The sequence below is a fragment of the Hippopotamus amphibius genome, chromosome 1 (assembly GCF_030028045.1).
Source record: "Hippopotamus amphibius kiboko isolate mHipAmp2 chromosome 1, mHipAmp2.hap2, whole genome shotgun sequence".
Classification (NCBI taxonomy): Eukaryota; Metazoa; Chordata; class Mammalia; order Artiodactyla; family Hippopotamidae; genus Hippopotamus; species Hippopotamus amphibius.
This window is the reverse complement of record NC_080186.1, coordinates 94213985-94240568: the sequence shown is the minus strand read 5'-3', so window position 1 is coordinate 94240568 and position 26584 is coordinate 94213985. Positions and strand designations below refer to the sequence as shown.

At 36.7% G+C, this 26584-nt stretch overlaps 1 protein-coding gene across 8 annotated transcripts in view; it reads left to right on the top strand.

The window, feature by feature from the left end:
* Window positions 1-26584, top strand: part of VAV3 (vav guanine nucleotide exchange factor 3) — a 376903-nt gene that overhangs the window by 308009 nt on the left and 42310 nt on the right. For all 8 annotated transcript variants that reach the window (XM_057720790.1, XM_057720914.1, XM_057720825.1 and 5 more), the window contains one exon: window positions 19664-19729. In XM_057720790.1, coding sequence (XP_057576773.1) covers window positions 19664-19729 — 66 coding nt within the window. The remainder of the gene's footprint in view (window positions 1-19663; window positions 19730-26584) is intronic.

Genomic DNA, 26584 nt, shown 5'->3' with positions numbered 1-26584 from the left:
ATCATGTTACAGTTCCACCAGCTGTATATGACAGTTCTAGGTGCTGCATTTCCTCACCAGCGTTGGGTCTAGCCAGTCTTCTTAAATTTGTCTGTTCTGACAGGTGTGTAGTGGTATCTCATTGTGGTTTTGATTTACATTTCCCTAATGACTACTGATATTGAGCATCTTTTTCTGTGCTTATTTACCATGCATATAACTTCACTGATGTGGCGTCTGTTCAGATATTTTGTCAAGTTTTTTAATGGGTTGTCTGTTTTCTAATTTTTGAATTTTGAGAGTCCCTTATATATTTTGGATATGAGTCCTTGACAAATTATATTTTTCCATATATTTCCCCTATCCTGTGGCTTGCCTTTTTATTAACTTAATAATGTTATGCAGAGAGCAGAAGTGTTTACTTTTGACATAATCCAGTTTGTTAATTTGTTCCTTTGCGAATCACCCACTGAGCATTGTGTCAGAGAAACCCTTTCCTTCCCCAAGATTACAAAGATGTTTTCCTGTGTCTTCTTCTAGAAGTTTTATAGTTTTAGGTTTTACATTTAGGTTTATCATTCATTTTGAGCTAGTTTTGTGTATAGTAATAATGGTTATTTTTTTACATACGAGTCAATGTTTTCCAGCACCATTTGTTGAAAGTCATTTCTCCACTGGATGGCCTTTGCACTTTGTAGAAAACAATTTCTTCATATATGTGTAGGTCTGTCTCTGGACTCCCTGTTCTACTGATCTTTTTATCCATCTTTATACCACTACGATGCTATTTTGATTATTGCAGCTAATAGTAAGTCTTGAAATCAGATAGTGTTAGTCTTCCACATTTTTTCTTTCATCCAAAGAGGCTTTGGCTATTTTAGGTGCTTTGCATTTCCTATGAATTTTAGAACATCTTGATAATTTCACCAATAAAAGCTTGCAGGGATTTTGATTGGGATTCTGTTGAATTGTAGATCAATATTGGAGAATTGACATTTTAACAATATTGAGTCTTCTGACTATTGACCATGGTATATCTCTCCATTTATTTAGGTCTTTAAATTCTCAGCAGTATGTTGTCATTGTCAGAGGGGAAGACAGCACACCTTTTGTTATATTTGTCTATGATTATTTCATATGTCATTTTGATGCTATTTTAAATGGTAGTTTTAAAATTTCAATTCCTACTGTTTATTGCTAGTATATAGAAATAAATTGATTTTTGTAAATTGATCTTTTATCCTGAAACCTTGCTGAACTCACACAGTAGTTCTAGTAGCTTTTTTCTATAGATTAAAGCAGGTTTTTTAGACAATCATGTTGTCAAGGAATAAACACAGTTTTACTTCTTCCTTTGCAATCTGGATGCCTTCGATGTCTTTTTCTTGCCTTATGACAGTGGCCAGGACCTCCAGTAAAATGTTGAATGGAGGTGGTAAAAGAGTGCACCCTGGCTTTATTTTTGCTCTTAGGGGGGAAGCATTAAGTCCTTTACCGTTAGATATTATGTTATGTGTAGTTTTTCATAGATGCCCTTTATCAAGCTGAAGACTTTCCCTTCTAGTCCTGGTTTGCTGAGAGTCTTTATCAGTAGTGTATGTTGGATTTTGTCAAATGTTCTTTCTGCATCAATTGAAATGATTTTATAGGTTTTCTTTTTTAATTTGTTAATATGGTGAATTACATTGGTTTTCAGATGTTAATCTTGCTTTCCTGAAATAAACCCCAGTTGGTAAGGATATATTGTCCTTTGTGGTATTGTTTTCTTTTATTTTTTTGTAATGTCTTTGTCTGGGCTTGGTAATAGTTTAATACTCAAAGAATGGAGTGGGAACTATTCTCTTCTCTTAAATCTTCTGAAAGAATCAGCATTATTATTTCTTCCTGAATTGTTTCGTAGAATTTACCGGGAAGCTATCTGGGCCTGGAGTCTCCTTTGTAGGAAGATTTTTTTCAATTACAAATTCAACTTCTTTAATAAATATATAGCTATCCAGGTTATGTCTATCCTTTGGAGTGAGCTTTGGTAGTTTGTGTGTAGAATCTGTGGTGTCATCTCTCTCATTTCTGCCATTGGTAATTTGTGTCTTCTTTTTTTCTGGTCAATCTAACTACAGGCATACCTTGGATATATTGCAGGTTTGGTTTCAGACCACCTCAATTAAAGCAAGTCACACAATTTTTTAATTTTTCAGTGCATATAAAAGTTATGTTTATACTATACTGTAGTTTATTAAGTGTGCAATAGCATTATGTCTTTTAAAAAGTTCATACCTTAATTAAAATATACTTCATTTCTAAAAAATGTTATTATCTGAGCATTCAGTGAGTCGTGGTAACATCAAAGATCACTGATCACAGATCACTATAACAAGTATAATAATAATAAAAAAAGTTTGAAATATTGAGAGAATTACCGAAATGGGACACAGAGGCATGAAGTCAGCAAATGCTGTTGGAAAAATTGTGCTGATAGAATTGTTTGACACAGGGTTGCCACGGACTTTCAGTTTGTAAAAAATGCAGTATCTGCAAAGCACAATAAAGTCAAGTGCACTAAAAACAAGGTATGCCTGTAACAGTTATGAATTTTGTTGATCTTTTCATAGAACCAGCATTTGGTTTCATTGGTTCTCGCTACTGTTTTTCTGTTTCCCATTTCATTAATTTCTGCTCTGATCTAATTTGTGTCTAGCACTTTTGCCTTAAGCATCTTTGCTGTAGACATCTTTGCCACAAGCATTTTTGCCTCATAACTAATTGGCCATAAAAGATGAAATAATGGAAAATAAAATATGTGTAGTAGATTCATGACAGTACTGCGCAAATAAACAGTTTTATCTTGTGGGTTGTCCCTAAACACTTGTCATCCAAGTCTTTTGTTCATAGTATTCTGTATATGGCTTGTTTGTTGATTTGTCTCCTTGTTTGCCATTATCCTTTTTCTTTTTTCACTAAAATTTCTTCCTTCATTAAGAGGGGTATCAGTTTCAAAACACTAGAATGCCTATTTGTATTGTGTTGTAAAAGCCTCTACACTGTTGTTTGTTCTTGGTATATTGTCTCCTGTTTGTTGATAGACATTCCGAATTTCTACAGGAAATGTGAGTTCAACTCTGTACCTTCGAGGTCCTCAGTTTCTCTCCTCCAATGTAGTGTGTTTCAAAATAAGAACTCTTGGGGCTTATCAACTTCATTTGTCAGCTGGATAAAGCCATCAAAAACATTGCTGACTGGAAGAAATGCTCACACATCTCAACCAGTTGGAACCAAACTGTCAAACCAAAAACTGTCAACCAGTTATTTTATCTTTTGCTGCAAAGTTGCCTTATGACCAGTTAGTTACGTGGCAAACATGTTTGCAACAAAAATGCTTACAGCAAAAGTAGCTAGAACTGGTCTGGTTATTACTTCCTTTCTTCTTACTTTGGGTTTAATTTGCTCTTATATTTTTAGTTTCCTAAGGGAGAATATTTGCTTGCTGATTTGAGAACTTTCTTTTCTTTCTCTAATATAGACATTTAGCACTATAAGTTTCTAAGTACAACTTTTGCTGCCTGTCCCCCAAATTTTGCTATGTTATTTGGTATTTTAAGTCAGTTCAAGATACTTTCTAATTTCCCTTTCACTTTCTTCTTATGGTTTATTTAGAGGTGCATTATTTAGTTTCCAAATACTTGGGATTTCCCAGATACATTTCTAATTTCTAATTTTACTCCATATCATAAGAGAAAATAGTTTGCATGACTTAAATCATTTTTAATATATTAAGAATTATTTTATGGCCCAGAAAGTGGTCTATCTTGAGAAATGTTCTGTGTACAATTGAAAAGAATGTGTATTCTACTTTTTGGGGTGGGATGTCCTACAGAAGCCAGTTAAGTCCTAGTAATTGATACTGTTGTTCAAGTGTCTGTATCCTTATTGATTGATGATGTAACCATCCAATCCATCCACCGTCCTACACTCAGGTCTGGCATCTTGATATATTCTCTATTCCTTCCATTCTCTCACCCCCTCCTCATCTCCTCAGTCATCAGATGTTCCTCATTTTATCCTCTGACTAGCTCTCAATGCATTTCTTCCTCTCCATCTCTATTGTCACTGCCTAGTTTCTACTCTAATCAGCTGTTCCATGACATCTGAGATCGCCTTTTAACTAGTCTCATCTCCTAAATTTGTCTTCCTGTTACCCTCTCACCACTGCAAAGTTCACATGCAGTGAATTACATAATCCCTTGTTAAAGTCTTCCAGTGTCTTCCTTCAACCATACGGAATTCACTTTTCTTAGTTTGAATGGAAGCATTTGTGAACCCGAAGGTCAGTGTCCACTCCTTGCCTGCTTCTCTGACCTCATCTCTCGTTGGGCAGCACACATGCTGTGTGCCCTGCATCACTCCCGTGCACCCCTTCCTGCTGCTATTCCGGCTCACTCGGAGCCTTCTCTGTGAAGCCTCTCCTGTCCCACCTACCTTCTTACTCCTAGTCCTGTTTCCGGCAGAATTCCCTCTTATTGATTCCTTTCTTGCAATAGTGATAACAATAGACCTAATGACTAATGTTTATTATACCTTTTTTATGTACAAGGTAGAGTTCTAAGCATACTCTACATATATTAACACATATAATGCTAATGAAAATTCTATAAAATACTGTTATTATCTCCATTTTATAAATGAGTGAACTAAGGCACTGTGAGGTTAAACAGCCTTTTGCTATGTCTTGTTTTCCTTTTCTTGGGTAGCTAGGTGTGATGTACTGGGTAAAGGGAACGGCTGTAAATAGCCCTTTAGTGTTGTGGTGAAGTGTGGGGGGAGGGGAAATATTCTTTGTCCTGTGATTGGTTCTCCTTTTCTAGTGAGCTTGTGCCTCTGGATGGTAAACTTCACACGTGTGTGTGTGTGTGTGTGTGTGTGTGTGTGTGTGTGTGTCTGTCTGTCTGTCTGTCTGTCTTCTTTCTCCCCTCTAAGGTGGGACAGGATGGCTAGAGTGGGCTGGCCATCTCTTTTCTTCCCCAGTTCAGGTAGGCTCTGAAAATACCCCAGCAGGTTGTGTTCTGGTTAATTAGTTTCCTCTGAGGGCAGGCGTTGTTAAGCGGGGGAGGCCTTTTGCCCGCCCTCTGCATGAAGCCAAGAGGGGTTTTTTCCTCCCATATTTACTGTGGGCATCTGGCTGAGCGCCTTAAGGTAAGCTTTCTAATATGATGGGGTCCCCCAGTGACTGGGGAACTTTTAACCCTTAGGGTTGCTGACACTGAGCCTCCAGCTGTTCGTCAGTGACAGTGCAGGTTTTCCTGCCCCGGCCTCAGCACTGGGCCTTGGAGTTGTCTCTGCCGCTGAGTCTCTCCTAAGCTGTGACTCCCTGTGTTTGCCTGTCTTTCTCTCTAGTCTTGGGGGCCGAGGTTTGTCCTGTGTCCTCCCCTCTCCTATGGATCCAAGAAGAGTTGTTGATTTTTCAGCCCGTTCAGCTTCTTTCTTGTTAGGACAGAGTGACCAACTGCAAGCCCCAGTACTCTTTTACTAAATTGTGCTGCTTTTGATTCTCTTTAGACAATAAGAAAGACATTATTGTCATTTCCTTTCAGCAGCCTGGAAACATGAAGCATTTCTAGCATGATGGTATAATGGCTTTGGAAACTCTCAAGAGAAATGAGAACCATTGGATGACAAAATGTGTGTGTATATCCGCAGAGGGGAGGATATATGATAGGAACAAGAAAGGCTAATATCTAGAACAGAGAAAAACAATTAGCACATTTAGTTCAGTTCAGCAAGTGTGTATTGAGTATCAACTCTGTACTCATTACTCAGACAGAGCTCACACTTCAATTATCAACTCCAATCGTTGGTTTGACATTAGGTCCTGTCTTTAGAAGAACCCTTCATGCTTGCTGGCAGTTAGTGCTATGTTTAAATTTCCAAGATATGTTACAAGTTCATCAAGTATTTATGATAAGGATATAGTGTGGGTCAGAATGGTCTTAAGGGTACCTGTAAGCCCGTCAAAGGAATTTTAGCTATCAAATACTAGCCTTATTGAAAGGAGTAGTGGCAGTCATGCATCTGTAGCCAAATAGCTATGGCCTGGGTCAAGTCACTTAATCACTATGTGGCTTAATTCCTTCATGTGGTACAAGATGGGGGCTGGACCAGAAAAGAGCTCACAACTCTGGCTGAGTCATCTGGGGGGCTTTGTAAAATGTCCACACACAACTCCACTTCTAGAGATTAGGATACAGTTAGTCTGGGTTGAGCCCAGGCATGAGTAAGATTGTACAGAGTCCCAGATAAATTTAATGTGAGTCACTGACTGCATGATCCAATTGGTAAGATTCTATGATAATTAGGGCATTATTCCCAGCTCATTATTTGGTCATTTATCTCAAACTAACTTCCTAAGCACAGCTACAAAATATGGTGTTAAACTGCACTCAATACGTTGGCTCTGATAGAGACCAAATGAAGGGTACATTTTCAAAAAATTTGAATACTATTAAAACATACTTGCCACAACCTTCATACTGAACTTGATATAATTGTTTTCTCTAATACAAAAGGCACGTCAGATCTTGCAGTACTTTAAAGCTGTCATGATAAAACCAGCTTTTGTTTTATGTGCTGTACATGTGGGAGGTATGGCAGGAAACTGGCCTGAAAGTGTACTCAGTGGCATGATCTAGAGTGACATGTTTTTTAGACTTCTGAACAAAACTCTTTCCTCTTTGGTGGGTCTAAATGCATAAAGAATGTTGCTGATTTGATTCTCTGAAGTCATGTGAGTCTGGAGGTGTGTTTACAGTGGATCATGTACAATTTTTTGGGGGGGAGAGGGCTGCGATGGGTCTTCATTGTTGCATGCCGGCTTTCTCCAGTTGTGGCAAGTGGGGGCTACTCTTCATTGCAGGACACAGGCTTCTCAGTTCAGTGGCTTCTCTTGTTGCAGAGCGCAGGCTCTGGGGCGCATGGGCTTAATTGTTCCACAGCATGTGGGATCTTCCCAGACCAGGAATCGAACCCATGTCCCCTGCATTGGCAGGCAGATTCTTAACCACTGCGCTACCAGAGAAGTCCCTGGATCATGTACAGTAATTTGCCAGCTTTCATGTTCAAGGTGACGAGTGCTTTATGGTCTGCATCCTAATGGATGTGACTCCTGCACTAGGGAGTTTTTCTTTTTTGTTTCTGAGAAGATAGTTTTTAAGCACCTCTCTTTGGTCTCTACCCAACTGGCTGGGTCACACTTGAGACTGTACATAATTAGCGCCAGAGAAGTAAGTTAAGTGTTTTTCTTTCCTGTGCTAGAATTTTAGGAAATTATAGCTCATTTTGCTGAGTTTTAGTTACTGACTCTGCCATCTAGTAAGCATAACCTTTACAGACTACTTACTCTGTGCGCCTCAGCTTTATCATCTGTAAAGTGCATATAGAGTAAAATAAATAATATATGAAAGAGTTCATGCTAGCAGTGCTCATTAAACAGTAGTTTCTACTTATTCACCCATTCATCAATTCACGGATGAATGATCTACCGATTCATCTATCCAGATTCTAATAAATTGCTTACTGTGTATCTGACTGTGTTTTGTACAAGGAAGACCACAAACAAGACAACTGGTTTCTAACTTTGTGCCCTTAGTGATCTGGAGAATGATCAAAGCTCAGGATAAAGTGATGCAGCTGGTTTCCATTTTAAGTTTTTAAGTAAGAGCTTTTGTAAATCATATTGTTACAAATATATGTAGAGTTAAACCTGAGGATATTAATCTAGAATTGTTATTGGGATGGTACAGTGGCTTTGCATTTGCATTCCAGAAATGTCTTTTGTACTAGTTAAGCACTTTGGCTTATTTGGAAATGTTCAAAAAATTATGCTTTCTAAACTAAACTGTTTTCTCCTCTTTTTTTCCAAGTGAGTTACTTCACTCATTAGTGTAGAAAGTTGGATTTTATTGTAGACTGTCATGTTTTCTACATACTCTATGTCTAGAGAATACAAATTATCTTCTACTATCTATCAGTAACTTTTTCTTTGAATAGCTATTAGTCTAGTCTGTATTGTGATTATAACAGTAATTTCTAATGCTATTGAAATGAGTGGGCTATCTGCATTTTCATTATAACTTCCTTCAAACAATGAGTTTGCCAATTGAGCTGTAAAAATGTTCTCTGTTCAATCTTTGCATTGAAGGGATTCATTTTCACAGCTTTTTCTTTCTTTCCTTGAAAGTTCTGTAAAATTGTCTTCAAGTGAAATGAATATAAAATAGGAAATTGGCCATTTAGGGTACATTTCCTAGCGCAGGTGTAAGGTGCAGTCTACTGAGTGTAACATAGGGAACAATCCTGATCATGTCCTTGGACTGATGATAAACTTGGTGCAATGTGATAATAAGGGCTTAGTAACTTAGTATCCTTCAGGCTGAAAGAGATTGTTCATAGTGGAAAAGAATCAAAAGATACAGATTCTACTTCACAGAGGGAGAGAGGAATAGGCAAATATACAGTCCTGCCATGCTGTCTATGGTTTCCGTTACAATGTAGTGCTTTTTATGTTTTCTTCTAGGAGTAAAGCTTAGGAAACAATGAAGATCCTGTGTCCTATATCATGGCGTTTTATTTGCTTCAGTGCCATTTATGAATACCCAAATGTTCCACAGGGAGAATTTTGTAAGCTAATTGGAACCAAAAGGCAATTAGAAGCAGTAGAACTGTAATCAGTGTGCCAAAAATATATATTTTTATCCACAATGAAAGTTAAATAACCTAGAAAATAGTTGTAATACTTCACACTTAGAAATCATGCACCTACATGATCTTTATTCAAAGGAGTGAAAATGTTTTTACACGCATTTTGATTAATTCACAGAAATCTCCATAAAAAAGGTAAATTATAACTGTGGTTTTTAAAGGGCCAAATTTATCATCCATCTATAGATGGCATTTGCAGAATTAGACTCTCTGCCAGACTTCTGGTCTCCTACTTTAGTTCTATACGTTAGACCGTCCTCCCTTTGTTTTGGGAGAATCACTTGTAATTTTTAACACCTTTAAGGAAAACATATTTTTAAAGGCAGTTTTGTTTTGGTAGAACAATCAGGAAACAAAACATTGCTTTATGTAGAAGTTTTTGCTTTTCAAATTGTTTTAACTCTTTGCCTCAAAGGAAATAAGAAAAAGTCAGAAAATGAGTTGAGCTTAGGGAGATTCTCAAGAGGAGGGAAACATTCCTACCCATACTGAGTGCTGAGGCAAGGAGCCTGGGGTTGGGGAGGGGTGGGGTTGGCCGGGGCCCCTTTACCACCATCTGAGCCCTCAAGATGCAGAGGTAGTGATTTCAGGAAGTTAACCTTTGTCTTATTTCACCTTGTCAAGAACTTTTGCTCCCCACATAACTGCTAGTGTTCAAACAAACAACAATCCAGGTGATTTTGTTACAGGTGCATTTTTTCTCAGACTAACCTGGGGGGAAAAAAATGGATGGCTCAATTGAAGGGATCTTCTTCATAGGAGACATGTTTTCTTAAACCTTCAGTCATTGACATATATGTTACCTTCTGCCTGAAATCTCCCCTCTACCCCCATTCTCTTAGATAAATCCTTCTTTACCATCAAGACTCAATTTGGGGGTCTCCTTCTCTAAGCCAAAAGGGCTTCTGTCTTGTAACTCATCATACTGTACCCTAATGGCTAATTCACCTTTCTCCCCTGCCCAGTTAGAGCACTCCAGAAAGGTAAGAGCCTTGGCTTTCACATCTTCATCTCTAGTGCCTAGAACAAAAGAGGCATTCAGCCCATGGGTTTAGAATGAATAACTGTTTAGAGCTCCTATTTCCATTATACATATGTTATTTATAAGTTTTCAGATTTATTGTTTATTAACACAAATTACAGGTTATGCTGTTAAAGTATTCATTCATCTTGTCATATTTAAATTCACCTTTATTCTCTCAGAATAGTCTGAAAGCTATTTAACCTTGTGTCCTCAAATTCTTTATAAAATGAGGATTTTAATAGTTAAATGACTCACAAGGGTGCTGGTGTTATAAAAATCACAGGAAGTAAACTTGAAAGAAAATTGAAAAGGAGAAAAAGTATATTTCTGTATGATTAATGATTTTGAAAAATATGCTTCACTTTTCCAAAAGTGGGAAAATGATTATCAGTTTTGTTTTCAAAGAACTTTAAAAATTTCATCTTCCCCATATTTAATATGAAGAGTCCTACTAATATACACAGGCTCATAGAAGACCACTCTGCTCCCCCAATTCTTGAAATTTCTTTAATTAGATATTGAGCTTTTTATAATTAAACATAAAAGCACAAATGATAAATTCTGAAGGAGATAGTTGATATATACAGGATAAAATCATGAGCCCTTTGTTCACAGCAGGTTTGGACCAGGAAGGCCTTAGATACCTCAGGGAGAGTGGGAAGGAAACGGGGGGGGTTAGAGAAAACAGACTTTGCCTAGGGAATGGTGTGCTTACTTGTGGAACATTGACCTTTCGTGCTTAGGGCATCTGTTGTATAACACAGGACCTGACCCAGACACCCTCTGTGGATCTTTACTCCCAACACCTCTGCCTGCAACTTTAGTTGTCATATCACTTCAAAGGATTCTTTCCCTTTGCCCTAAGTTAGGAGGAGACTTCTGATTCCTTCTAGGCCACACAAGAATATTAGCTGCAATAGAATTTTCTAAAACTATGTATTTTTTTCTCCTGACCTAAAATTCGAGTGTCAGACTGCATCACAGAAGCAAAGAGAACACAAAAGAAATATTTTTAGAAGAATCAAATCTCCCTTGTTAAGAAAACTTGATTCCTGATATCAAAACACTCACTGCTTTGGTGTTATAAACCAGAGAGTAAACATCTCTGGGACCTGTTTTTCCTAGGTCAGATTCCTACTCCAGGGCATTTCTTTGTGAAATCTGAAACTTGGTTTTTATCATGGTAGTGATACCTTTTTAGGCAGTACTGGAGCAGTTTCAAGGTGTTCCTCAGTGACCTTGGCTTTGCTTCTACACTGCCTCTCACCACTGGCTCATGTCTTGTGTAAAATCAGGGGAAACCAAGGCAGAATTGAAATTGTGGATATGGGAATTGGAAGCTGTGTGAAAAGAGTAGAGGCTGATTTGGTATAAGTATGTCCTGTAATTCTGAGCCCTTTATTTTGACAGGTGTTTACTTCAAAATATTGAGTTAAATCAGGGTCCCTAATTACAGGAAAGTAGAAAGAGGCAGAGTGTGACTGTAATAGAACAAGGGAGGCCCGGGAGAGATGATTACAGAAGATAATAGACATTAGTAAGGGCCTGTAAGAAACGTTTTCCCTGGGTGACTGCCAACTGGCTTTGATTGAATAGATCATAAACTGAGTTTGCAGGAATGTTTCCAAGTGTACAGACTGTATTGTGGGAATTGGCAGACCTCCTGACAAAGTGGGTGAGGTCCTAATTGTTAACTCTCAAGACGGGCATTTTTGGTTAACAGTTCTTACTGGTACTTTTCCCATGTTTCCCATTATAACCTACATTTGGTACAGGGCAAAATGTAGATTATAATATAACTAGATGAGGACTCTGCTGTCTAAGTAGAAATTCCAACATTGAAGCGTTACCTCTTCTTTTCCAAATAAAGAGTAACATTATTAAGGAAAAACTTCTGAGGAAAGCTGTTATGGTCCTTTTCCTTCCATTCTTTTATCACCATATAAGCTATGTTCTGTCATAATTACAAGTTTGTGTCAATCACAGAATACCGTCAGTGGGCCATCAATCTGCAATTGATTTGATACCATGAGGGGTTTCAATAGAGTGCACATGCCCTTAAGGCTTTGGGCCAAATAATTTATCAAATGATAACACACACTGAATTTTAATTATTCATGGTAATCTGAATTCCTGAAGAATAAATGAAGGAATGTCATTCACAACAAGTCAATCCTATGTACCCTAGAAAATGGAGGACTTCACACTGAGTTAGAATGAAAGTCATTAAGGACCTGAAATATCCTTCTCTTCTATAAGTAAGTACAACCAGATTAAGTTACCAACACACAATATCCCTAATTAAGAATTTGTGGATCAGCTATTCCTTGGTAACAGTAACTGACTGGAGAACTGTAGGTTCTTGGAAAAGTGATCATATAAACAAAGAATTTTGGTAGTAAAAGAGACCTCAGAAATTCATGGGTCAAAGTCTATCATTCTACAGCTGAGAATATTGTAGCCAAGAATGGTTAAATGACTTACTGAAGGTCTGAAAGCCAGAAAGAGAATACCAGGCTCCTAATTCTCTATACATATCAAATTATTACCACATAAGTTTTTTTTTTTCTGATCCAAAGTTGTATAAAACTCCATGAAGATAACCAAATCAAAAGCTAATTAAGGAAAAGACATGATCTGAATGGGACCCTTGAAGAGAGTAGCCATGTTATTCATTTTTAATCCCCTGGAACTTAGCATAGTGTAAATGTTTAAAAGTACATGTTAAGAAGCCAATACACTTTTTAATAAAGTATTCTGTTCTTAGTAGAATAGTAAATTCTTTAAAAATGCCTAATGCTGGGACTTCCCTGGTGGTGCAGTGGTTAAGAATCCGCCTGCCAATTCAGGGGACATGGATTGTATCCCTGGTCCGGGAAGATCCCACATGCCGTGGAGCAACTAAGCCCGTGCGCCACAACTACTGAGCCTGTGTGCGGCACTACTGAAGCCTGCATGCCTAGAGACCGTGCTCCACAACAAGAGAAGCCACCCACCCCCCGCAATAAGAAGCCTGTGCACTGCAACTAGAGAAAGCCCCAATGCAGTCAAAAATAAATTTATTTTTAAAAAATGCCTAATGCTGCCATGAGCATTTAATCTGCATGGTGCTTTTACTCAGACTACTTCGTGATTACTTAAAATCACCAAGGATAGGAGAATATTCATCAATTGTCTGTTAGGGTTAGAAAAACACATTTCTATGAGGGTGAGTCAAAAATTACCCACACTGTGGCTGTAGTTTTAACAGAAGTTTTAATATAACTGGAGTGGGATAATTTTTGACTCACCCTCGTATATTTTGGACCTTTGCTAATCCTGATTTATTTTGGGAGTTATGTGGCTTCTCCTCAAATAGGATTTCTTTCAAGATGTGGTAGAGTCTTATTTTGCTTTCCAGATTTTGTATTGAGTAATCATTGGGATTTGGCTTACCTACATGCAGATTGGTCTGTGCTTGTTAATTTTTATTTCATCACTTATAAGATTTTGATTCCGGACAGCACTGTGTACAGTATCTTACCCAGTGAGACTTTGGAGAAAAAGCCTCAAGACAACCATAACTAGAGAGTTCCCTCCCCTGCTGGAGAAATCCAGGAACCTCAAAGGATACATTTTTTGGATAACAAGAAAAATATCCTGCAAAATCTTATTTTGCTGTTATATTTATCTCACATCTAATAAGTGAAGAAATACAGCTTATGACTTTTTAGTGGGTTTTTTCTTAGCGTACATTTCACAACTTTTTTTCTTTTTTTTTAGTTTTTGACACTTTCATCTGCCAAAATTTCAGAGATATAGTAAACATAAACAATTTTGTGTGCGTTGGAAAAACCATTAAATAGAATAGAGGCCTTTGTCGTATATTTTGATGACTTGATACAATTATAAATCCTTACAAATTGAAGATAAATTTACTTTCAAAGATCCTAGATCAAGATGCAAGTTTCTTTTTACACTTATTCAGAATTCTAAGCCTATGACAGCCACTTACCTACAGATGAACTATGCCAGGAATGTGAATTTCGTACAGTCTTTTGAAAAACCTCATGTTTGCTGTTTATACATTAGACAAAAGTTAAAGACCCTGTTCTCTTTTGACTGAGAAATAGTAAAGGCACATGGTTTATGGTTTTGTTCGTCTGTGTGTGTGCATGGATGTTTTGGAATTCACTATCATGACCACTCAGTATAACCATATGCAATTATGTTTGGCAAATTTTCAAGGTGTTCACTGGTAGAAAAATGTGTGTCTTATCTCACTTATCATATAAGAAGCAATTAACAATGAAAAAATGTATTTGCAAGAAAGTATTGAGACAAAGAAATGGACTATCTGCAATGTAACTATTTCCTGTTCAGGTGAACCATGAGAGTCTGTGTTACTTGTGGCTTAGCAAACTTGCATAAATATAAATAAGGAAGATGGTGGGATTATACACAGAACCAGGCATTTCTATTTTAATAACAGGTGAATAGGCCAACTAAAAAAATGAAAATTTGGGAGTAAAAAAAACTGAGATAAATCAAAAAGCAATCTTGTAAAATAAAACAGAAAATAGGGATTTTTTGGCATTTACCAAATGCTTTCACAAGGCTCATGCTTTGATCTTTGTAACACCCTGGTGAGACCTGTGTGGCAGAGCTTGTCCTCATCCTTGTTTTATCATTGAGCCTTGCCTGCGGTGGTGCAGGTTTTTGTAGCAGAGCTAGGAAGAGAATGAGCTCTTCTGATGCCACATCCCTGGTGGCTGATACTGCCTTTTTCTGTTTTCCAAGAGCGAGCACTGATGTATATCTAACTGATGACACTGGCTACAGTGTCAGAGATTGCTCCTTACCAAAGGCCAGTTTCAGACAGCTTCTTTGTCATGGTCTTCTCTCCTTTTCTGGTCCTTTGGTTCCATTTTAGGTACTCACAAAAAGTGAAAGGAAGAAAAAAAAGAAGCCTGTCAGAATAATTCCCAAAATAGTGCTTGCTAAAAGCTATCCATCCAGTCAGTAAACTTATTTGTATATGCACCTGTATTCTCATAATCCATGGCCACCCTATACATCTCCTTCCCTCCCTCCCCCCACCCCTGCCAGACTGTGTATTTCTGACAATGAGAGAGTGACTGGCCAGGGTGACAGTTGCTCTGGCCCTTACACATGTGTGATGAATCGCTTAGTAATCTCCACAGCACCATCATGCATACGTTGGAAGTGTTTAGGGCACTGTAACTTGGGAACACTTCCAATCTTTCATAAATAACCATTAATCTGTCCCTTTTACATTCAGCTTTCCACATCTGTTTCAAATTGTTCAGTGCTATTCCAGGAGTGCGTTAAAGCTCCAATCCAGGGTGGTATTAAGGGGATAAATGAGCCACAGGGAAAAGACACTCTGTATTTTTCTCAAACCAATTCTTTCTCCTTTGTACAAAGTTAGGAGCCAAGCAATTTACGATTAAGATTTTTGGAGGATATTCTCTATCATTTTCAGCCATCCTTGTCTATGAGTTAAAAAATGCAGTTTTAGCTCTGCTGTTCTAGCATACATTAATGCTTTTCTCTGTATAGGTAGGCTGTAAATATCATTTCTACCAGCCTTTCATAAGTTGTTTTAATTCACTATGATTCTCTGTAGGTTCCTATTGAAGAAAAATGAAAAATATTTATAACCGAAGGTCAGTTAGGAATAAATGTCTGAAAATGCATTTATATTCATGACGTTGAGGAATTTCAGAGATAGTTGTCAATTTTAGTTTGATACATTTTTATATAGGAAGCAACTTGCTTTTCAGGGAAAAGCGCATTATTTTATGAATTACAATTTAATACTGTTTTGTATTGACAAAATACAATTTATTTAATGATAGCTGTAAAGGTGCATCTTTTCTTGCCATACACTGCCTATAAACCTATTTTCTCAGGTACTTGCCAAAGAGAATATTTTCATAAGAATGACCCAACCTGTACTGTTAGATTTACACACATCCCATCACATAATGTAGAGAATGCCCTGTAGAATAAATGTGTATAAAGCCAGCACTGTGTGGTGCATCAGATGGCACATAACTGTAAATGTTTTCAAGTTGACCTTGAAGATGTTAAGGGACTCACAACAACAAACACCAGACAGGAGGATAACGAAAAGAAGACTCCCTATCTCTGGCGTTTGTAATAGGCATAAAAGGAATGACAAGTTGATTATCTGACCCAGAATAAAATGCCCACACAGGAAAAGTAAAGAAGGAGGTTATTCAGCTACATGTCTCTTATCAAGGTTAGTAAAAATTTCATAAATAGATCATCACATAAAGTGCACAGAATCACTGGCTTTGAAAATGGTTGATTTCATAGCCAAAGTCTGCAGTTCCGTCCCTGCGTAGGGGATTGACAGCTGCTCCGCCTATTAGTATTAATGAATTATCAATGTACAGCCCACACACAACCACCAGGGAACCAAAGACACCCCACCTACACACTACTTTGTTTTTTAATCTTCCAAATGTTGTAGGATGGCTACTCCCTTAATAAGTGGAAAAATCATTAAGTACAGCACGTATTGTCTCCCGTAGCTACAACTGACATCTCATAGAATTTAGTGAGGAAATGTAACTTTATTCATCTGTTAAGATATGTTAAATTATCTCTCACCTCTTTGTCATCTGCCTGTGACCATTAAGGAACTGTAACGTGCACTGCTAGGGCATTTCAATAAGGAGAAAATTCAGAATGCCCTTAGTAGTCTGCTTAGTGAAAAATTCCTTCTCCTGGGAGATCTCCAATAGTGTTAAATGCACTGTCACAGAATATCACTGCTTTTCCCGAACTCTGATTTCAATAACCTAAGACCTTTTGTTCTTTTTCTGATGAAGAATGAGAATTGACAGTTCACCATTCTTATAATTGCCACAATTTTCCAATTTGTTGATACATCTTCAAATATAGGTTTAAAAAACCATTATAAGGCTCTTGCTTAGACCCTTCCCCTGAAAAATGAATTACCTCCTTTAGTGTACTCTCAGAGGTCTTATTTTACTTTAAAACAATCACCTTTATTTTTTTCTCTTCTGACCCTCCATCAGTATATGGTTCCCACCTGCAGAGCCTTATATTTTGTACTCAGGTAGCATTGCAGTGCATTTATATATAAGGGTCTAGCTAATCAAATATTATACTTATTTACTTGTATCTCAGTGTCATGCTTAAAATAAAGCACCAAGAAGCACTCAGTAAATACAGCTGAATGATAAACACATCACTGAAACCTTACAGTTACTGTGTTGCCCTCACACTCTAGTCTCTGATTCTCCTCCCTCCTGGTGGTTCCTTCCTCCTTCTAGTTAGGCTAATTTCTCCAAGTTTTGTTTTCTTCTCTCTACATTTTCTTCCACAACATTCTTGCTCCTATGATTTCAAGTTTCCCTTCTACATGACTGCCATCTAAATCTGTGTTACTGGATGGATTACATAATCACCTCCATCCTTGACTCTTCCCCCTAGTCTTTAATTCCCAGTCTTCTCTTCCTGTATCTAATCCACAGGCAGGTCCCAAACACTGCAGTTAAATGATGTCTCTAGCACTTATTTCCCCTCCTCCAGGCCTCCTTCCCTTTCTATGACACCATTTCTTTAATGATATTCTCACCTACAAAGTATGCCCATCTGTAAGCTAGCTTGCATAATTCTAAAATATAACCCCTTGGGACTTCCCTGGTGGTCTAGTGGTTAAAGAATCCACCTTGCAACGCAGGGGATGTGGGTTCGATCCATGGTCAGGGAACTAAGATCCCACATGCTGTGGGGCAACTAAGCCCCTGAGCTCTGGCGCCCCTGCAATACAACTAGAGAGAAAAAAAACTGCACACCTCAACTAGAGAGAAGCCCGTGCGCCACAAGGAAGAGCCTGCATGCTACAACAACAAAAAATCCTGCGTGCCACAACTAAGACCTGACACAGCCAAAAATAATACATTTTTAAAAAGTAAAATAAAATATAACCCCTTTACTGAAACCCCATAGCTAATGATAAATTCAGATATCACAATCAAACTGGTTCCTTGGTACCTTTTAGCTTTTTTATGAGTCTTATGCCATAGGGAGAGCAGTGCAAATCTCTGAATTCTGGTTCTATCCCTTGCCGGCTCTGTGATCATGGGCAAATCACTTAACTTCTCTGGGTCTCATTTTTCTCACCTTTAAAATAGGCATTGTAGTTGGACTTACCACAAAGGATTATTGTAAGGACTAAGAGAAACGCTCAGAGCAGTGTCTAGCATACAGTAGGGGTACAATAAGTGTTACTTATTATTAGACTCCACTTAAAGGGAACAATTTGCATTTCCTGTGCACATCCTGTAATTTCCTAGCCCTGTGCCTTTCTCACGACATATTCCGTTTTCAGAACGTTCTCCATGTCATATCTATTTGTTTACACCTTGCACATTTTACATTCATGTGCCCCCTCTTCCATGTAGCTTTCAGGCAACCCCCCAATCCTCCATCTATTTTTTGAATTTCCATAGTCTCTCCTGTACCTCTTTAACAGTATTTAACCCTTTCTACTTTGTATTATATGTATACCTATCTTCTGAAAATACAGGAGGAAACAAGCACTGCTTTATGAACTGTTGCATTTTCCTCAGTGTCTAACCAAACATTAGAATCTTTATTTGTTGACAAAATGGATGAACACCCCACCTGTTCACTTACCTTTTCCCTAACATGCAAGTGCAGTGCAGTTTGAGAACCTTGCCAAAATTAATATCTTCTCTGTGCTTGGTTATGTAATTGACCTCCCGCTATCCTAACCCCACCCTTTGCCCTTCTCTTTTCTCCCCATACTTGACTCTCCCCCCTTTTCTGCTCCACTTACCTTCTCTCTCTCCCACTCTCCCTTCCCCCATCTTCCCTTTTCTCTTAGTCTTCCTCCTTATCATTGTCTTTAATTCTGGATTCCCACTTTTTAAAATTTTCTCTACAAACTCATAGCCCATGGGAACAAAGGGATACTGCTTCAAGAGAGATGTTTTCTGATCATTTTTTGTTACTCTTCCTTGTCAAAAGTACTAGAGCATGTAGCATCCTTATAATGCACCTTACTCATCTGAGGTACTCAGAAGCAAGCAACTGTTAAAGTAGCAAATAAAAACAAGCCCGGTATTTGGACAAGGAGAAATAATCTCACAAGAACTTTTTAACTACGTTTTGATTGTTGCAGTATGTTTTGAGTATAGTTTTTCTAGAAAAGGGAAACGACTGTATTATGAGATTGTTTTAAAGAGGAATTTGGCTAAAGGTCTCCAAAAATAATTTTATTATTGTTAATTTCTTCCCTCTTTTCTCATTTACAATGCCATTGAGTCATAATCCTTTCCTCCAACATCTTAACTGTCCTCTTCCCTTAATCAATATCCTGTTTCTTTCTCCTAAATTTGAAAATTATCTAAAACATCATATCATGCTCTGTTTTCCACTTCCACATATCCTGAAATGTTTTATCTGTTGGAGGAACATTCTCATGAGTTCTGTTAGGGATATCAATATCCTGATTCATTATGAGCTTGCACAAAACCAGTGTGATCTACTTGTATTTATGAATATAAATTTGAAATATACAGTATGCTATTATCTCTATTATAGGATTGAGGGGTGTGAAGTTAAAAACATTGAATGGTAGATTGGGAAGTGAAACTTGAATTCTTATCTTATAATCATGATCTGAAGCCACATGTAAATTTTAAATTTTAAAACCTTTCTGCTTATGCTTCCCTTTCCTGAGCCATAGTAAGATAATGCTTAGGACTGGATACAATGTGGAAGTAATTCTGAGGATCTCTATCAATAACATCACATATCTACTGTTATGGATTATCATTATGGTAAACCTGTTCTCAACACTGGCATTTTTTTCCCCTAATTTAGGGTAGAAATTTAACATCTGGAGAGGTTGGACTTTTTCCGAGTGACGCTGTCAAGCCTTGCCCGTGTGTAAGTATGAGTATTTTATTTCTTTCTACTTTGTCTTTTGATGCTGTAATTAATTGTCAGGAATATACAAAGGTTACTGGTCTGGTCCCTCATTAATTTTATTAATATTTTCTTACTAATAATATTATATTCCAAAATCATGATCATTCTATTGTCAGAAAATATTTTTAAATGTTAAGGGAATACATTCAAGAGGGAAATTATAAAAATTTTAATTTTGTAAATTCTTCTAAGGTTTTAAAGGGAATAAACTAAAGCAACTGATCAGATGTATTGTACAAATTTCCCTTTTCCCTTTGAGGTAAGAATGGTATGGTCTAATATATTTCCAGTCACTTTGGGTTACCAAGAGATACTGCACTTCAACTAGTGTGTCTGAAAGCCTGCTTCTTAGAAAGCATGAAATTCCACATATTCCTCAGTCAAATCTCTTAATACATTTTTCTGTGCTTTAGTTTGCAATAACTGTTTATATAGTGTCATAATGACATTTTTTGAAAACCTCAAACACATTAGGCAGATATGGGAAGAATGAGTATTTACTCAAATATTATTATGGATGAATATAACAAAATGTACTCTCTGTTACTTTATGAAATTTATAAATTTCTGTTTAGGGTGATATTGTATCACTGTAATTTGGTATTTAGGGTAGATTTTTCTATGAAACTTTTTAAGTTTTTAACTCTAAATAAATGAACTTATTTTACTAATATAATGAAGTTAATGGTTTGAGGGGGGAAAACAGAACAAAAAACCTTCTTGGACTATCTTTCTTGCCATATTTCAGTCCTTCCCAGATTTCTAAACTGAACATTCTTTATTTTTAATATTATAATTGGGAATGTCTGCCATCCTTAACCTTGGATGTAGTCTGAAGAATAATTTACTCGACTCATTCAAGCTTAATTAATTTCAAAAGCAAAGGGAATCCAAAAAACAAACAAAAAAGGCTCTTGCTATTTTTGTTGCTTCTATGATATAATGCCACCTATTATTCAGGTTATGTTATAATCTTGAAAAAAATCATTGAAGTGTCATACCACTCATTTAATTAGATAAGCAAAAATGATTCTTTAGATAGTTTTCTGTCATTTATATGAATAAGATTAAGGCTTCCTATGCTTAAAGAAGTGATATTTATATTAGGCAGGTAGCAGAAAATTAAGACTTTGGGAACCTAAAGACATCAAAACTATTAAGCATTTCATGTACCATGTACTGTTTTCTTTTCACAACTCCTTGAAAATAGCATAGAATGAGCAGTTGAAGTTTTATTTTAGGAATAGTCTGGCACATAGTAGGTATTTAATAAATTTTTGTTGTATGAATGAACAACGGAGTGAAAAAGCAAACAAAAGTCCCTAACTAAATGTAGGTAATTAACAATGGACGATACTAATTAAATCAGCTTATAGAATCATATTGAATGATATTTGGTGATCTGGTTAGTTACTATAAAAAGAAATATGCTTACAATTTTAAGCTGATAAAGAGTTGTAGAGGAACACATAATTATGGGCAGGACTACCAACTAAATATGATTTTTTTAATAGCTTGAAGTTAATAAATTGCTATTAAAATTTTACTGCTTGCTTAACAAAATTATAGATTCATTTGTTGCTTGTAGTTAAGTTAGGTGAATGAAGGTAAGCAGGAGGGAAAACACAAGAGAAACATAAAAGACAATTTCATTTCTGGCAATATATTTACTGGAGATGAAGCCTAGAGCTACAGCACAGCGCAAACTTGGGTATCTCTCTGTGAATCCCAGAGCCCTCAGTGGGTGAGCAAGAAGAAAACTGTCTCACAGAAGAAGATATGCCTATCTTTGTCTTGGATCTTGGTTGAGAAGAAAAACACAGTCTCACTCCCCTGAGAATTCTTAACTTTAGATCCAAAAACCACCCACATGTGAGGCTGGAATTCATATTAGCTTTGTGACCTAAATAATGCTAAGCTAGAAACATAGCAGAACATATATATCAATAATCACATTAAACATAAATGGATTACATGTTGCAACCAAAAGACGCAGAGTGGCTGAATGGATACAAAAACAAGACCTGTATATATGCTGTCTATAAGAGACCCACTTCAGATCTAGGGACACATACAGACTGGAACTGAGGGGATTGAAAAAGGTATATCATGGAAATGGAAATCAAAAGAAAGCTGGAGCAGCAATACTCATATCAGACAAAATAGACTTTAAAATAAAGACCACTACAAGAGACAAAGAAGGACATTACATAATGATCAAGAATCAATCCAAGAACTTATAACAATTGTAAATATATATACACCCAACATAGTATTTGCCTCATATACTGAGGTGCTCCTAACAGCCATAAAAGGAGACATTGAGAGTAACACAATAGTAGGGGGACTTTAACACCCCACTTTGATCAATGGACAGATCGTCCAGATAGGAAATCAATAAGGAAGCAGGCCTTAAATGACACATTAGACCAGGTGGACTTAATTGATATTTATACAGCATGCCATCCAAAAGCAGCAGAACACACATTCTTCTCAAGTGCATGTGGAACAGTCTCCAGGATTGATGACATGCTGGGCCACAAAGAAAGCCTCAGTAAATTTAAGAAAATTGAAATCACATAAAGTATCTTTTCTGACCACAGTGCTATGAGATTAGAAATCAACTACAAGAAAAAAAAACTGTAAAGAAACATGAACACGTGGAAACTAAACAATATGCTACTAAACAACCAAAGGATCACTGAAGAAATCAAAGAGGAAATCAAAAAATACCTATAGATGAAAATGAAAGCATAATAATCCAAAACCTATGGGATACAGCAAAAGTCGTTCTAAGAGGGAAGTTTATAGCAATGCAGTCTTACCTCAGGAAACAAGAAAAATCTCAAACACCCTAACCTTACACCTAGAGCAACTAGAGAAAGAAGAACAAACAAAACCCAAAGTTAGTAGAAGGAAATCATAAAGATCAGAGTAAAAATAAATGAAACAGAGATGAAGAAAATAATAGAAAAGATCAATGAAAATATAAGCCGGTTCTTTGAAAAGTTAAACAAAACTGATAAACCTTTAGCCAGACTCATCAAGAAAAAAAAGGGAGAGGGCTCAAATCAATAAAATTAGAAATGAAAAAGAAGTTACTACAGATACCACAGAAATACAAAGCATCATGAGAGACTACTACAAGATACTATATGCCAATAAATGGATAACCTAGAAGAAATGGATAAATTCTTAGAAAGGCACAATCTCCCAAGACTGAACCAGGAGGAAATAGAAAATATGAAAAGACCAGTCTGGATGTCCTCTACATAATAAAGGCCACATATGACAAACCCTAAGCTAGCATCATACTCAATGGGGAAAAGCTGAAAGCATTCCCTTGAAGACCAGGAACAAGACAAGGATGTCCACTCTTGCCACTTTTATTCAACACAGTTTTGCAATTCCTAGCCACAGCAATCAAAGAGGAAAAAGCAATAAAATGAATCCAAATTGGAAAGGAAGAAGTAAAACTGTCACTGTTTGGAGATGACATCATACTATACATAGAAAATTCCTAAGATGCTAACAGAAAACTACAAGAACTCATCAATGAATTCAGTAAAAGTTGCAGGATACAAAATTAATATACAGAAATCTGTTGCATTTCTATACACTAACAATGAAAGATCAGAAAGAGAAATTAAAGAAAAAATCTCATTTACCATCACATCAAAAAGAATAAAATACCTAGGAAAAAACCTAAAGAGGTGAAAGACCTGTACTCTAAAAACTGTAAGATGCTGATGAAAAAAATCAAAGATGACACAAACAGATGGAAAGGTATACCACGTTCTTGGATTGGAAGAATCAATATTGTAAAAATGACCATGCTGCCCGAGGCAATCTACAGAATCAATGCAATCCCTATCAAATTACCAATGGCATTTTTCACAGAATTAGAACAAGAAATTTTACAATTTCTATGGAGACACAAAAGACCCTGAACAGCCAAAGCAATCTTGAGAAAGAAAAACGGAGCTGGAGGAATCAGGCACCCTAACTTCAGACTACACTATAAAGCTACAGTCATCAAAACAGTATGGTACTGGCACAAAAACAAATATGTATCAGTGGAACAGGATAGAAAGTCCACAAATAAACCCACATTCCTATGGTCAATTAGTTTATGACAAAGGAGGTAAGACCATACACTGGAGAAGAAGACAGTTTCTTCAATAAATGGGATAACTGGACAGCAACATGTAAGAAAAATGAAATTAGAACATCCTTTAACACCATGCACAAAAATAAACTCAAAATGGATCAAAGACCTAAATGTAATACTGGATACCATAAAACTCTTAGAGGAAAATACAGGCAGAATAGTCTTTGACATAAATAGCAGCAATATCTTTTTCAATTCATCTTAATGTAAATAAAAACAAACAAATGGGACCTAATTAAACTCAAAAGCTTCTGCACAGCAAAGGAAACCATAAACAAAATGAAAAGACAACCCACAGAATGGGAGAAAATATTTGCAAACAATGTGACCAACAAGGGATTAATCTCCAAAATTTAAACAGTTTATGCAGCTTAATATGAAAAAGCCAACCACCCAATCAAAAAATGGGCAGAAGACCTAAATAGATATTTCTCCAGAGAAGGTACACAGATGGCCAAGAGGCACATGAAAAGATGTTTAACATCACTAATTATTAGAGAAATGAAAATCAAAGCTACAATGAGACATCACCTCACAACAGTCAGAATGGCCATCATCAAAAAGTCTACAAAGGATAAATGCTGGAGAGGGTGTGGAGAAAAGAGGACACTCCTACACTGTTGGTGGGAGTGTAAATTGGTACAGCCACTATGGAGAACAGTAAGGAGGTTCCTTAAAAATCAAGAAATAGAGCTACCATATGATCCAGCAATCCCACTCCTGACCACATATCCAGAGGAAACCATGGTTCAAGAGGATACACACACCCCAATATTCATTGCAGCAATATTTACAATAACCAAGACATGGAAGCAACCTCAATGTCCATCGACAGAGGAATGGATAAAGAAGATGTGGTACATATATACAACTGAATATTACTTAGTCATTAATAACAATGAAATAATTACATTTGAAGCAACACGGATGGACCTGGAGATTATCATACTAAGTGAAGTAAAACAGAAAGACAAATATCATATGATATCACATATGGAATTGAAAAAAAAAAGATACAAATGAACTTATTTACGAAACAGAAACAGTCTCACAGACTTAGAGAATGAACTTATGGGTTACCAGGGGGGAAAGGTGGGGTAGAGGCATAGATTGGGAGTTTGGGATTGACATTTACACACTTCTATATTTAAAATGGAAAACCAACATGGACCTGCTATATAGCACAGGGAACTCTGCTCAATATTCTGTAATAACCTAAAGGGGAAAAGAACTTGAAAAAGAATAGACATGTATATGTATAACTGAATCACTCTGCTGTATGTCTGAAACAGAATGTTGTTAGTCAACAATACTCCAATATAAAATAAAAATTTTAAAAAAGAAACATGGTATAAATGTTGCCTCAGTCTCTGAATGGTGCAGACTTCAAGTAGCTCAGGTTAGGCTAAAAGAACTAAATGAAGTATTCAGTTGCCTCTTACCACACGGAAGACAGAGTTTGCAGTTGGAGTTCAAACAAGTTAATTGCCCACTCTAAGAAAAACCGCACTCTTTGTAGGAGCATAACTGAATCCAGAACCTCTACAGCATATCATTCAAATCATCCAAGATGCTATCCAAAATCAGCCAGTATACAAAGAAACAGGAAAACATGAACCACACTCAAAAGAAAAGACAATTAAAGGATAACAACCCTCAGATGTCCCAAATGATGGAATTTGCATGAAAGGATTTTTAAAGTAGCTATTATAACTGTGCTCAAGGACATAAAGGAAAATAGAGTTGACCCTTGAAACATGCAGGGGTTAGGGTGTCGACCCTCCGAGCAGTGGAAAATCCACCTATAACTTATAGTCGCCCCTCTATATCCACAGTTCCTCCATATCTGTGGTTTCACATCCACAGATTCAACCAAATGCAGATCGTGTAGTATTGCAGTATTTACCACTGAAAAAAAAATCCACATATAAGTGGACCCATGCAATTCAAACCCATTTTGTTCAAGGGTTAACTGTATGTTTGTAATGAATGGATAGGAAACCTCAGCAGAAAAATAGGAAGTATAAAAAAGAACCAAATGGAAATTCCATACAGTGAAATTTAAATATTTGAATTAGTAAGAATAATATATTCAAAGTTTTGAAAGAAAATTAGAAATATATCTTTCCTCAATAAGAATGAAATAACATTTCTAGCCTAACAAACACAGAAAGTTCACTTCTCATCTAGCTTTTATAAGATGTACTTGAGAAAAAGCATATATCTTATATAATTTTATATGTATGCTATGTTCCCAATAAATTTTTTTTAAACTCTATAACCATAGCCGAAGGTTAACAATGTAAACAGCCTATGATGAAGGTAGAAAAAGGCATTAGGGAAAAACTGTCAAAGATGAGAAGAAAATTATTTATAGCCTTATATCTGAGATATTCATCCAGACAGGGGCCCCAAGTGCACATGAAAGAAATGGGGAGGGCCCATGTCAGATGGAAAAGGACAAGATCCTACTCTGATGATGGGGATCATAGCTGAGAAGACAGTCCTGGCTTGTCACACATCAAAATGTACCCACCAAAGAGAGAAAAAGCTCCAGAAGGACACATTGGAATGAAATAGGCTTAAATCTCTGCTCTGCTTTAGAATTTTATGTCACCCTTCACTTTTGTGGATCTTTCCCA